The 13,182-nt window shown below is 59.6% G+C and overlaps 1 protein-coding gene across 1 annotated transcript; it reads right to left on the bottom strand.

The window, feature by feature from the left end:
* Positions 1–1,742: 1,742 nt before the first annotated feature.
* On the bottom strand, positions 1,743–9,466 carry LOC137141802 (C-C motif chemokine 19-like). The gene is made up of 4 exons (XM_067530897.1): positions 9,400–9,466; positions 6,750–6,873; positions 3,581–3,677; positions 1,743–1,772 (listed from the first exon to the last, which is right to left on the bottom strand). The coding sequence occupies exons 1-4, from the start codon at positions 9,464–9,466 to the stop codon at positions 1,752–1,754; spliced, it is 309 nt and encodes a 102-aa protein (XP_067386998.1). The 3' UTR covers positions 1,743–1,751.
* Positions 9,467–13,182: the final 3,716 nt, after the last annotated feature.

The following is a 13,182-nucleotide window of genomic DNA, read 5'->3' as shown; positions in this document are numbered from 1 at the left end:
AAGGGCAGCCTGATTCAGATTCAGAAAAGCAGCGGCGCCCTGGGGGCCCCGGAATCTCTGCTGGGAAGGGGCAGCTTGCTCCTGCTGGAGGGAGTAGCCAGGGACTGCCCAGCCTGGCCATCGGGCCACTTGTCGTTCATCCCACTCAAGGTTTCACTCCCTGATCTGCACACCGCGTAGCACCGCTGTCCACGCCTGCTGCCCATCACGCCCTCTGCTGCTGACCCAAGCTCCATGGCCTGGTCGCAATTCCCAGGGTCTTTGTGTGTTCGTTCTGCATTAAAACCCGGAGCCAGGCCGCTCCCCATGGAACAACAAGCTTCTCACCTGGCCTTTCCCTGCTTTCCGTCTCCTCTCCCCATTCTGGCTGCCCCGGCGTTGTCACGTCCGCTCTAACCAGCTCAGGGAAGGAAAAACCCTGGTGGTTTCAAAGGAACAGACCTGAACCCCACCCACGCAGGCCCAATCCGTCGCCAGCGTCCAGCTGTGCCATGCAGTCACTGCAACGCGCTCGCCATCCAAAAGCGGCTCAGACAAAACGCCCGCCTGGACTTTCCTCTCTCAGTGGCTCCCTTGGCTTTGCCCTGGCTGCCGGTTACTGAACCGTTCTCAGGATCACAGGCTCAATGGCATGGACCCGATCCTCCTTCAGGCCAGAGCCCCTTTACCCGGCCTGAACGTGGGCAGGAATTACCCAGGGTGCGTCACTGAGAACCCAGGCAGCTCGTCCCTCGTCACGGCGGGCGCAGGATGCTGCTGCTGGGATCAGGCGGCAGGTATGTGTCCCCACCGCAAAAGCTGCTAGTTTATTGCACTTCCCTCTCTGCCCGCTCCCCCTGCCCTCCCCCACGCGCCAGGCAGGACGTTGCCCAGGGCAGGCAGCGCAGGGCAGGCCGGCAGGTGTGTGTGTGTTGGCAAAGTGAAAACCAGCCTTCCCCCCATTCTAACACAGGAAGGCAGCTGCTGAGAGCAGAGGGGATTGCCAGGAACGTGGGGCTGGGGAAAGGGGCTGGATTGGCAAGCCAGGAGACCGGAGGCCTTTGGTCATCCCCAGGACGGGGACAGCGCAGGCAGCACCTGGCTCCTTCCCGGCGTGACTGTGCCCTTCCTGGCCCTGCCCTGCCGGGAGGACCAAAGGATTCAGTCTCCGTGGCTCCTTCAATCCAGCGTCTCTCCATAGAGGCTGCCCATAAGGAGGCCGGTCAGTGCCAGCTGTGGGTTCTCTAATACGGGCACCTGCCCACCCAGGACTGAGCTGAGACCCACCAAACTCATCTCACCTCGTGGCCACCACGCTGCCAGTCACTCCCTGCCATGGCTGCGTTTAACCAATGAGCAGTCTCCGGCCCGGAGGCAGAATCCTCGGTAATTCCCGGGGGGTGCCGCCTGGGACCACACAGGAGCTGCCCAGCTGACTGTGAGAGCGCTTCTGCCCGGAACCGGTTACCTACAGGAACTGGTAGGCCTTGGGCAATCCCCCATCCTCGTCCCCAGCCAAGCCGGCCTCAGCTTTACAAATCACAGAAGCCCAGGAAGACTCCCCGGTGCAGAGCAGAGAGCAGAGAGCAGGAAGCGGCGATCTCCAGGGGGTAGGGCAAGGTGGCGTCGGAGTCAGTCACAAAGGAGCCGTAAGCGGCTCGCCCTGCAGCCGGGCACGCTGAAAGGGGGATGCAGACGTCGCCGGTGTCACGCTCAGTTCTCACCCCCTTCCCCATCGCCAGGCAGCGAGCCAGCCGCAGGCTCCTCCGTGTCTACTTCCTCCAGAGATTGACCTAGGGAATTAGAGAAGGAAACGGTGACGCTGGTAAACCAGGTGCCAGCTCTTGCCAAGGCTGCAGGTGTCAGCTGAGCACTGACAAACTCACAGCGGGAAACCAAACCAGGTATGTTTGTTTTGCTCATTTGTCTGCGAAGAATGTACTTCGTGTTTAGACGCCATGAAGCGCTTGTAAGTTGTTGCCTGCCTTAATCTCACTGGTCATGTTTGTGTTCCCTGCGATAAGGAAACACGTAAGTGTTGCTTCACAACTTGGAAAATGTTTGCTTGGAACTTGTGAACCCAGGCACGGGAATCATCCGCCAGGAGGCCGATCAAGATTAAAAGGGCCATTAAGGAACAAAAGATTGGTGAATGGGCCTCTCACACCTTGGAGATGTTACATACAAGGGAGCTCCTCGTGGACTGAAGGCTACATGTAAAAGACAAAACAGGGTCACAAGAACATTTTTCGTGTCTGCTGTTTGAACTCTCAGAGGGCCAGAGACTCTGAGGCGGAGATCCCCAGGGGGTTACTCCTGGGTCTGCCCTGAAAGACATTTTAAACTGAGAGATTACTACACTCTATCGTGTTTAGGAAGAATAGACGGTAACTCATCTGTGGACAGAGGTTGGTTGCTTTGACCTGGAACTAAACTCTCTTGTTCCAGAGGGGTCGCCGTGTTAATCTGTACACAGCAAAACCAACGAGAGTCGGTAACACTTTAAAGACTAACACACTGAATTTCTGCAGGCGTGAGCTTTCACGCAATTTCAGAAATTAAATGTTAGTCTTTATAGTGCTGCAGGACTCTCCTTGGTTTCTTCTCTTGTTTCTTTTTCCTAGTTAATAAACCTTCAGTTGCTGATTACAGGGCTGGCGTTACTACAGGTGTTATCTCTGGTGTGTGGTTTGAGGTACAAATTGATCTGGGGAACGCGCCCATTTATCGCTATGTCCAGCAAGCCAGGCTGGACAGTCTAAGGGGACTGACTGTCTGTGACTCCATGGTCAGACAGGTACCGTGATTCAGGAGCTCGTGTTTGTTCTGGGGCTGGTGAATCCAAGCAAAGGACACACCCCGCTGTGGGGCGTCTGCCCTGAGCCAGGTTTTCACGGTCGCCAGCTGCTCCAGCCAGCGCAGAGAAGGAAACGGCACAACTGTTGCCCGGGACCCCCCATCACCTCCCCAGCAAGCAGCTGCTGCCAGGCTGGGCTCTGCTTCGGACAGCAGCGCTACCTCCCCGCGTGTGTCAGGGGCAGGCTCAGAGCCCAGCTCCTGCAGCAGCACAGCAGAGACGCCCGGCGTTGGGCTAACCCTCATCGCCGGAGGGGGGCTGTTTTGCCGGCCCGCTACAAGAGCACGGTGCATTTGCTCCCATTCCACTGAGGTCCTGCTGTGCCCCTCGGCTCGGTGCTAGGACCGGGGCCAGGAGCAGAAGAGGGAGGGGGACCCTCCTGTCGGGGGCACAGGTGACTTTAGAGTTTCCCCAGGCTACGCCGGAAGGATCCTCAAAAGACTGACCGGTCCGGCTGGCGCCAGGGCCATAAGGAGTGGAGAGCTGCGTCTGGTACGGGCACAGCCCTTCCCCATTATCCCGGCAGCTCTGCGTGCCTTCCCGCGGGTCTGCCCTCACCGTTCCCCCCCGCCCTGCAGGGAGGAGATGGGCCCCACAGTGGGGATCCTGTATCCAGCATGGGGAGGGCAAAGCCTCACCAGTGTCTGCCCAGACCTGGCTAGCTGGTGCCTCTGCTGCTCGCTCAATGCCCGGGGGCTTTGCACAGAGGTCTAGCCGTGCCCCGGGTGAAGTGGGAAGCCTTACCTTGCTTTTGTACATGTTATCCACCTTCGCTATCAGACGCTGCACCCAGTGGGCGTAGGGAGGGGCGCAGAGCCGCTTGCCCCTCACGGTGATAAACCTAACGCACAACAAGGGAACAGGGGAGGGGGACAGATGAACAGGACGATCAGGGCCCTTCTGATACATCCAAACGAGGGAGAGAGCGCCCTCCCCCCTTCTCCCTGCCACGCTCCGCACTCCTCCACCCGGTGGAACTCCTTTAGTCCAGGTGCTACAGCCTGCAGGGCCGTCCGCACTGGCACTGCTGCAGACCAGGAGCGGGGTCTGCCCGCCCCTGTTAATGGCCATCATTAATGCATTTATTCTGACAGGCCCTGCGGGGCCAGGCAGGGCTGTTATCCTCATTGCACAGGGGGGAAGCTGAGGCACCAAAAACCCCAGTGACTTGCCCAGGGTCACCCAGGGTCAGTGACGAATTGGCTCCAGCAGCAAGAACGCCAAAGGCTGCTGCGCCACTGCTGCCCCGGCCGGCTGGGGCCGAGCTGCCCGGGCTCTGCGGGGAGCTTAGAAGCCGCAGTGGTGGCAGCCCGTAGGCTGTCATTGAGATATGCTTGGCCTGGCTGAGCGGAGGGGCTGCCTGCTGGGGCACATCCTGTTCTCGTGAGGGCCCTGCCCCATTTCAGCCTGAGAATTTGCCCAAAGCAAGAATCCCAGCCGTGCGAGGCTGCCTTCGGCTCACTCCAGCCAGCCATCCAGAGCCGCCGGGGCTGGAAAGTGGCAGCGGCAGCATAAGAGGAGCTGAAATGCAGCCTGGGCCCTTCACTGTGGGAGTCACTAAGGTCTCCCCAGGCGGGTCCTGACCCCTCGCGTTTAGCTCTTGTCTCGAGGGAGACACGCTGAGCAGCAGGTGCAGAGTTTAGGCATCAGGAAACCGAGCTCTCCCCAGCCACAGAGCGACCGTGGCTCAGGCCTAGGGCAGGAAGACACCTGGGCGTGGCGGGCGTTTCCCGACCCTCTTGTGGCTCTGATGGATGGACACAAGGGGAAAGCTGCCCAGGTCACACACAGCAGAGGACTGTGCTCCCGGCTGTCTGCACAGCAGAGTGAGGCATAAGAACGTAAGAGCAGCCACACGGGGTCAGACCAACGGCCCATCTAGCCAGGTATCCAGTCTGCCGACAGCAGCCAATGCCAGGTGCTTCACAGAGAACAAACAGAACAGGTGATCATCACGTGATCCATCCCGTCAGCCACTCCCAGCCTCCGGCAAACAGCAATCCTTGCCTATCCTGGCTAATAGCCATTGATGGACCTGTCCTCCAGGAACTTATCTAGTTCTTTCTTGAACCCCGTTATAGTCTCGGCCTTCACAACATCCTATGGCAAGGAGTTCCACAGGTTGCCTGTGCGTTGTGTGAAGAAATACTTCCTTTTGTTCATTTTAAACCTGCTGCCTGTTAATTTCACTTGGTGACCCCTAGTTTTTGTGTTATGTGAAGGAGTAAATAACACTTCCTTATTCACTTTCTCCACACCAGTCATGATTTTATAGACCTCTATCATGTCCCCCCTTAGTCATCTCTTTTGCAAGCTGAAAAGTCCCAGTCTTATTAATCTCCTCTCATATGGAAACTGTTCCATCCCCCTAACCATCTTAGTCATCCTTCTCTGTAGCTTTTCCAATTCCAATATCTCTTTGTTGCGATGGGGCAGCCAGATCTGCAGGCAGTACTCCAGATGTGGGCGTACATGGATTTATACAGAGGCAACATGATATTTTCTGTTTTGTTATCTGTCCCTTTCCTGATGATTCCCAACATCCCGTTAGCTTTTTTGGCTGCCGCGGCACATTGAGCAGATGTTTTCAGAGAACTCCCCCCAGTGACCCCAAGATCTCTTTCTTGAGTGGTAACCGCTAATTTACATTCCAGCAGTTTGGATGTAGAGTTGGGATTCTGTTTTCCCGTGTGTGTTACTTTGCATTTGTCAACACTGGATTTCACCTGCCGTTCTGTTGCCCAATCACCCTGGCTGAGTGTCAAAGAAGGCTGCTGCAAAGCGATCCAACACCCCACCCACACACACACAGACACACACACACACACACACACACACACACAGCCTCCCAGCAGCAATGTCGCAGGCTGGGCTGAGCGCGACGGCGTGGTGCCCGGCGGAGAGCTGGTGTCGAGGAGCGTGGGAGTCACACCTCAGTGAGCAATGGGAGGGAGGCCAGGCTGATGTGAATTGCACGGCACCGGCATTGATTCCCCACTGAGTGTGGCCCTCAGCCTCCTGGCCACTTCTGTATGTGTGCAGCAGCAGCAAGCCCGGGCCCTGCTTTGGCCTGGCATAGGGACGGGCCAAAGTTCCTTCCTGGCAAGTGCCAGCATCTGTCTGCCAGCCTGCGAAGAGCCCAGCGGGTCCTCTGCCAGGGAGTCACCCAGCCCTGGACAGCGAGCATGGTCTGTGCTTAAAGCCAAGGCCTGCCGGCCAGGAGACGTGCCTTCCCTCGCCACAGCATCGCTGGATGACCTTGGTCACCTCACCGCCTGGGCCTCGGTTTCCCTGATTGTAGGCTGACGAGGCTGCCAGGAGGTTTTGCTTGTTAACGCTGTGCGGTGCGTGGAGTGGAGGGGCTGCCCAAGGGGAGACACTGTGCTAGTCACCGGCTGGACTGTCCCTCACTCCACGGACAGGCCAGACGCTGAGCTCCAGGGCCACTTCCTGCCCCCTTCCCTTCTAATGCAGCTGGGTGGGTGGCCGGGGGGTGGGGGTCAGAGCAAGGAGCCGGCGACCCTCGCTTCGGCTCAGCTGTTCCCCTTGGCAATGCTCCTGTTAGTGTGGCGGGGGGGGGCTTTGTGGGAGTGGAAATCTGAGTGGGGAGCAGCGGCCCGCAGCAGACAGAGGACGGAGATCTCTGTGTGGTCCTCACCCTGGTCAGCCGGGACACAGGAGCTGTGCGGGGTGGGGCCAGGGGCTGAAGAATGAGCCTCAGAAAGGTCCCTGGGTTCTCAGAGGCAGCACATGCCGGCTTGGTGAGGTTCTGGTCTACTCGGAAGCCATCCCCGTGGCATCTGGTCTCCAGCCTCCTGCCTTCTCTCCCACGCCCATCTCCCATCCTTCATCCCCCGTCCCAAACCAGCCAGACTCCCCAGCAGCGTCCCGGAGCCAGCGCAGCGGTACTCACACCACGGCGTGGATGGGACAGCCGTCCTGTATCAGCTGCACCTCGTAGTCCTGCACGATTTTGCGGGGGATGTGCATCGGGCTGGTCCTCAGACAGCAGTCCAGGGCGTCGTTGGTGCTGGACACTGGCAGAGGAGAGCAACAGGAGCGCTGTCATCTGGGGCTCCCTGGGCAGAGGGGATTCTAGTGGGAGAGGGTGGGACGCGGGTGCTGGGGCAGAAAGCAGGGGCCGCTGGGTGCCGGCTGGAGCGCACCATCGTGCAGCTGTCTCTTCGCTGGGCAAACAGGGACCCTTCTTTTGGAGCCATCGACAGCAGAGATGGAGAAGCCCCGCAGTGGCCGCTAGTCTGTCCTGGTCCGTCGGGGCTGGTCCCTCCTGTCTGGATCTGATCGCCACCAGCCATGGGCCTCCTCCCGCTCTCCCCCCTGGGCTCTGGGAAACCCCACAGCCCAATTGATCTGGCTGCTAACGGGAGCTCTCTGCCCCTCCCTCTGGGGCATCCCCAGCCCTGGAGAATCATGGATGAGCTGAGCCCCTGGGAGCTGCAGGGCACGAAGGCTGGCACCCCTGGTGAGACGGGGCGTCAAGGCACAAGCCTAGCGATCGTCTTGCCCAGGCCATGAGCACAGCCTGTGGGAGAGCCGGGAAGCGACCCCAGCTCTCCTGGCTCCCAGCTGAGTGCATTGGATGCAGCACCTTGCTCGCGACCCCTGGAGAGCTAGCCAGTGATTGCAGGTCAGCCTGGGGACGTCTCAAGGCACTCTCCCAGTGTGCCCCTGGGAGCTAGAGCCACGTAGCACTGCCCAGCCCTACATGGCTCTGCCAGCTGCAGCTTGCGCACCTGTCTGTCATGGACGGGCTGCCCTGGGTGAGGCCGGGGCACAAGAGAGGCACAGGGCTAACGGCTCCCCCCTCTGCTGAAGGACCCCAAAGCACTTTTCAAATGTTAACGAATTGAATCTCCCATCGCTCCGGCAAGTGGCTTGGTGTATTACCCACTGCAGCCATTTTATAGAGGGGAAACTGAGGCACCGAGCAGCCATGTGACTTGCCCTGATTCTCACAGCAAGTCTGTGCCAGAGCCAGGATTGGAACCTGTCCCCCTTCCCCCCCCAGGAACTCCTTACTAGGGTGCAGAATCTGCACCCCGGAGTCCAGCTCCTCAGCCCTTTGCCCTTTGCTCGCGCCGTGCCAGGCTAACCTGGAAAGAAGAGGCCCAGCGTTTCCCGCTGTGAAGCCGTACACTCATTCCAGCCCGGGGTCCGAGAGGCCGTCTGCACGGCTGAGAGATGGGCCGCGCCCAGGGGCTGCCCTGCACTCTGCTGTCCAGAGACGCCTCGATTCCATTCTAGCCCTCCTGCTGCGCGTCCCCGCGCACAGCCCCTCGCGGAGCTTTATCGTCCCTTAATGCCTCTCGCAGCCCCCCTTATGTAGCCCCAGGGAGGTCACTGCTGAGCGTAAATGCAGCGTGAGTTGTACTGAGTCCCGGCCTGTCCTTTATGCGCCCTTAGCCTCCTGGTACCAGACCCAGCAGCATGCTATTAGCAAACGTCTCCAACGGCCGGAGATGGGACGCCCGATGGGGAGGGCTCTGAGTTACCGCAGGGAATTCCTTCCCAGCTCTCTGGCTCGTGGACTCAGCTCCATGCCCGGGGGCTAGCTGATCACCATATCTGGGGCCGGGGAGGAATTTCCCCCCAAGGCAGATTGGCAGAGACCCTGGGGGGTTTTCACCGTCTTCTCAGCGTGGGGCATGGCTCACTGGCTGGTCTCAGCTAGAGTGAATGGCGGGTTCTCTGTAACTTGACAGCTTTCAATCATGATGTGGGGACGTCAGTGACGCAGCCGGAGGCTCTGGGTCTGTTACAGGAGTGAGGGGGGGGGGGGGGGCTCTGTGGCCTGCGATGTGCGGGGGGGTTCAGACTGGATGATCACGACAGTCCCTTCTGGCCTTAGGGTTTATGAGTCTATGAGAATACAAGGTCCCAGGAAGGGTGCAGTTAATGCCTCTTATTGGACTAACTTCTGCTGGGGAGAGAGACAAGCGACCCTGCACACAGGGTACTGCTCAGGATTTCACTGCGCCGGGCACCCAGGGGGCAGTGCCATCCCTTCCCTTGCAATTAGCACGCGAGTCGTTGGCAAACGAGTCTATTGTCTCAAGTCCCCAACCCGGAGAGATTTCGCAATAAACTGGACGCAGCCTGGCGTGCGGGGAGCAATCCCACGCTGGGGAAGAGGGACTGGCTGGCACCAAGAGGCGCCTTCTCCTAGCCTAGCGAGTGAACGCCGGCACGCTGCAGTGAAATACCGGAGCCGAGGTGAGAGGAAGCATGGCCCAGTGGGTAGGGCAGCCGGCCTGCTACTCAGGAGAGCTGGGCGTGATTCCCTGCTCGCCGTGTGGCTTTGGGCACAGTTTTCCCTCTGTGCAGAGTGGAGAATAGCATTCTCCTAGCTCGCGGGGTGTGCTGGAGACAAAGATTGTGATGCTCAGGTACCCGGGCAGCGGCTCTGTCTGATACCTTCGCTGAAAAGTCAGCAGGCAAGCGAAGATCAAACTCGCTAACCCCCCGTGAACCATTCAGCCTTATTCTAAAAGACCCAGGGAGGCAGGAGAGCAGAAGCCAGGCGGAGGAGCTGTCCATCTTACCTGGCAGGATGCTCCAGAGGGAGAGGACGACCAGAGAGAGGAAAGCCATGCTCCTAGCCAGCTCCATGCTCCTGCCGGCAGGCTGGGAGGCAGCAATAGCCTGCAGGGTGGCGTCTGGGGTGTGCACTCAGCCGGGTCTCCTGCAGCTCTCTGAGTCCTGCTCTGCTCCTGCTTTCTATTTATCCTGCAGCATCTCCGCTCTCACTTTCACTTTGCGGCAGAGGCACTGACTCATAAGGGCAGGTTCAATGTCTCCAATTCCTCTCTCTGCGCTCGGGCGGCTCCCCTGGCTCCGCCACAACGTCCTGGGATGACTGGCTCGCTGAACAAAGCTGCCGACAGCCAGAGAGAGGAGCTGCAGAACCCCGGGGGCCAGCTGAGGGGTTCTGTAGAAGCAGGAGGAGCGCTCCCCGGGGTTCAGGCCCCCGTGGAACCGGCTGCTCTGAAAGCTCTGGAGCTGGCTGGAGACGCGGGACGGGTACGTAGCCATGGCTAAGCGGACAGACCAGTGACGCAGTCTAGGGCCTGCCCCGGAGCCCCCCTGAGAGATGCCTGCTGAGATCCAGAGCTGGGCTTTCCTGGCCAATCCTCCCTGCAGCTGCAATGAGCCCCCTGCCCTTTGACCAACCTTTGCCCCGGTCTCGGCGTTCCTGGCCACGCGGCCAGATGCCGCCCGGGGACCAGGCACGCTGCGGAGGTCACCGCACAGCCTAACCAACCTCCTGTCTTTGGCCTGTCTGATGCCTGCCCAGGGCAGGGGCGCCCCGGCTGGGACCTCGAGAGACGGGAGGGATGAAAAGCGAGGAAGAGGCCTGACAAAGCCAGAGGGGAACTTTGCAGCACAGAAATCCCAGGGGATGGTGGTCGACACCCTCTGCCTCAGCCGGGGCAGGAGGATACGTGCGGGCGCCTGCGGGCCTGACTGCCTCGCCTCAAACGTTTCCCAGCCCTTCCCCTGGGCAATGCTCCCCCGAGGATCAGCCAGGAACATTCGCTCCATTGGTCTCCCGCCCCTGCCCTCCCTGCCCCGGGGCGCCAGGCCTCTGCCAGGCAGCAACGCCAAGTGCCCGGGAGTCAAAGGGGAGCAGAAGAGCCAGCGCTATGGGGAGGGGTGTGGGCCCACATCACCCAGGGCAGGGCCAGCACGGCCCTGGGGTCCTGCATTTCCTCTGAAGCCCCTGAGATTTACAGTGCTTCGACAGAGGGAGGGCACCGTGTCCAGGGGACGGAGCAGAACCGGGAAGGTTGCACGGGAGGGATGCCTGTCCCCGAGCGGGGGGGCCTTTTGCCCAGAGTGGGCTGGCTGGGGGCGACTCCTCTCTGGGGCCTGGAACCATAAAGGAATGAGCGGTGTGAGGCTGCTCCCTGCCCCCTCTCCTGGCAATACCCCAGCTCTGTAGGGCGGGGCCGGGGCAGTCCCTGGGGGGAAGCCCAGCATGATAGCTGTGGTTCTTGGAGGCACCGTCCCCCTAAGTCTGAGCCCTCCTGTCCTACTATGTAGGGAAGAACCCGCCCCAGGGGATATCGAACCCATGCTTCAGGGCTGCTGTGCGGCTGCAGGTGCGAGATGGAAGCAGGTGCTCCTGGATGTCGGAGAGCCCATGGTCTCTTTTCCACGGCAGAGTTCTGGCCGATTCCAGTCTCCCTCTGCGAGCCCCTCCTGCCACTCCAGCTGGGTCTGGAACGCTTCACTTCCCGTCCTAGACGGCTGGGTGGCTGTTCCACTGCCGCTGTTTCAGCCCAGAGCAGGCCGCATTTGAGGGGTGGGCTGGGGATGGGCTAGACAGCGTGTGAAGTGACTCTGGGATGAAAGACGCTCCCGCGCACACGGGAGATAGCTTTGTTGTCATTAACAGGAGCAGGGGCCTTTCTAGCGTGCCAGGAGCGTTCAGACATGCCCTGGAGAGTTTGGCGTTGAAGGCAAGGCAAACAGACTGAGGGTTTTTCTAGGAGAGCTGCTCTTGTCCCAGTGGGATTTATTTCGGGAAATTCTTCTGGCCCGTGTTACACGGGAGGTCGGACTGGATGATCACCACGGTCCCTTCTGGCCCTGGGATCTAGGAATCTATGAGAAACAAAGGCAAGCGACAGGGCAGCAAAGGAAATGAGGGAGGCCGTGGGGACCCAGAAGTGGGCTTTTTACCCAGCTTTCCCCCGTGGACATTCAATCCAGCCGTCAAAGGGAAACGCGGCTGGCTCCCGGGCAAAGCCGGGACATTGTAGACACAGGCCCTGCCTCTCCCCGAGTGTTCTGGCAGTGCGCACGGTCGCTTTCCCCAGGCACAGCAAAAATCCCCACGCCTTCGCCTTGACAGCGGTTCTCCCACACACCCAGCCCTGGCTTTCCGGCACGCCCAGCGGGTCTGCTCACCACCTGGGCTGCACGGTCCCTCCTGCGCCGTCAGGAGAAGCTAGCGTGCCAGGTTGCTGTGCCCACGCACGTAGCCATCAGAGGACAACAAACTCCTCTACTCGTGGGTGCCATTCCCCCCCAGGCAGAGGGCCCCGCATGAGGACCAGGCCCCGCTCACAAGAGGGGGTCGGGGGACTGGCCGGCTGCGTGCTGGCAGGAGGGGCAGCGTCTCCCTGGCAGGACAAAGGGCTAGCCCCCGCCACGCGGACTGCGCTGGGTGCAAATAGACGGACTCTTCTGTTCTCTCAGGAACGCCCCGGGGCGATCCCCGCCACGAACCTTCGCCCCTGTTTGTCGGTGAAGCCACTGACCTCAGCTCCGTTTCCCTGCCGCAGGCGTCCCAGCAAGCAAAGAGACCGGCAGGGAGGTTGGGGGGCGGCGGGGAACCCCAGGAGAACCAGCGCTGTGACTCCAGCTGTTCGGCCGGCAGGAGTTGGGCTCCTACAGACGTGAGATCTCTCTCCCAAACCTGAGATTTCCGTGAGCAATGAATTGTGGGGGGGGGGGCGTTTCTTCACCTGCTGGGATCTGAGCCTTAAGGGCTCCTGGTTCCTCCGCATCTGGAGGTTCTGCAAGGTGTGTGGTCCTCTCCGTATCCCCGCGTGCACCTGGTCATCTTTAGCGCGGGAAGAAGAACTTACATTTTTGCAAAAATACCAGCTGAGCTTCTCGTGTGCTCACGTGGCTGCAGGTTCGGGGCTTCCGGCACCGCCAGCTAACACTGTAATCACATTCAAATCCTCAGAGCCCAGGACACTACAGAGCCTTCAGGGGGGCTTTGCACTTGTAATCAGGAGCTTCGCCCCCAGCCAGCCAGGGCCGGGCTCATAACAACGTAAGAGCCACACTGGGCCAGGCCAATGGTCCATCTAGCCTAGTATCCTGTCTGCCGACAGTGGTCAGTATCAGATGCTTCAAAGGCTGTGACCAGAACAGGGCAATTAGCAAGTGATCCCTCTCCTGTCGTCCAGTTCCAGCTTCTGGCAGTCAGAGATTTAGGGACACCTGGAGCGTGGTATTTCATCCTTGACCATCTTGGTTAATAGCCATTGATGGACCTGTCCTCCATGGACTTATGTAATTCTCTTTTGAACCCAGTTATACTTTTGGCCTTCACAATATCCCCTGGCAAGGAGTTCCACAGGTTGACCGTGCGTTGTGTGAAGAAATACTGCCTTTTGTTTGTTTTAAACCTCATTTCATTGGGTGACCCCTGGTTCTTGTGTTATGAGAAGGGGTAAATAACACTTCCCGAGTCACTTGCTCCACACCGTCATGATTTTATAGACCTCTGACATATCCCCCCCAAGTCATCTCTTTTCCAAGCTGAAAAATCCCAGTCTCTCCTCATATTGAAGCTGTTCCATACC

This window comes from Emydura macquarii, unplaced genomic scaffold (assembly GCF_026122565.2).
Source record: "Emydura macquarii macquarii isolate MOO-44397 ecotype Brisbane River unplaced genomic scaffold, CSIRO-AGI_Emac_v2 contig_3114, whole genome shotgun sequence".
NCBI classification, from domain to species: Eukaryota; Metazoa; Chordata; order Testudines; family Chelidae; genus Emydura; species Emydura macquarii.
This window is presented reverse-complemented; position numbering and strand designations above follow the sequence as displayed.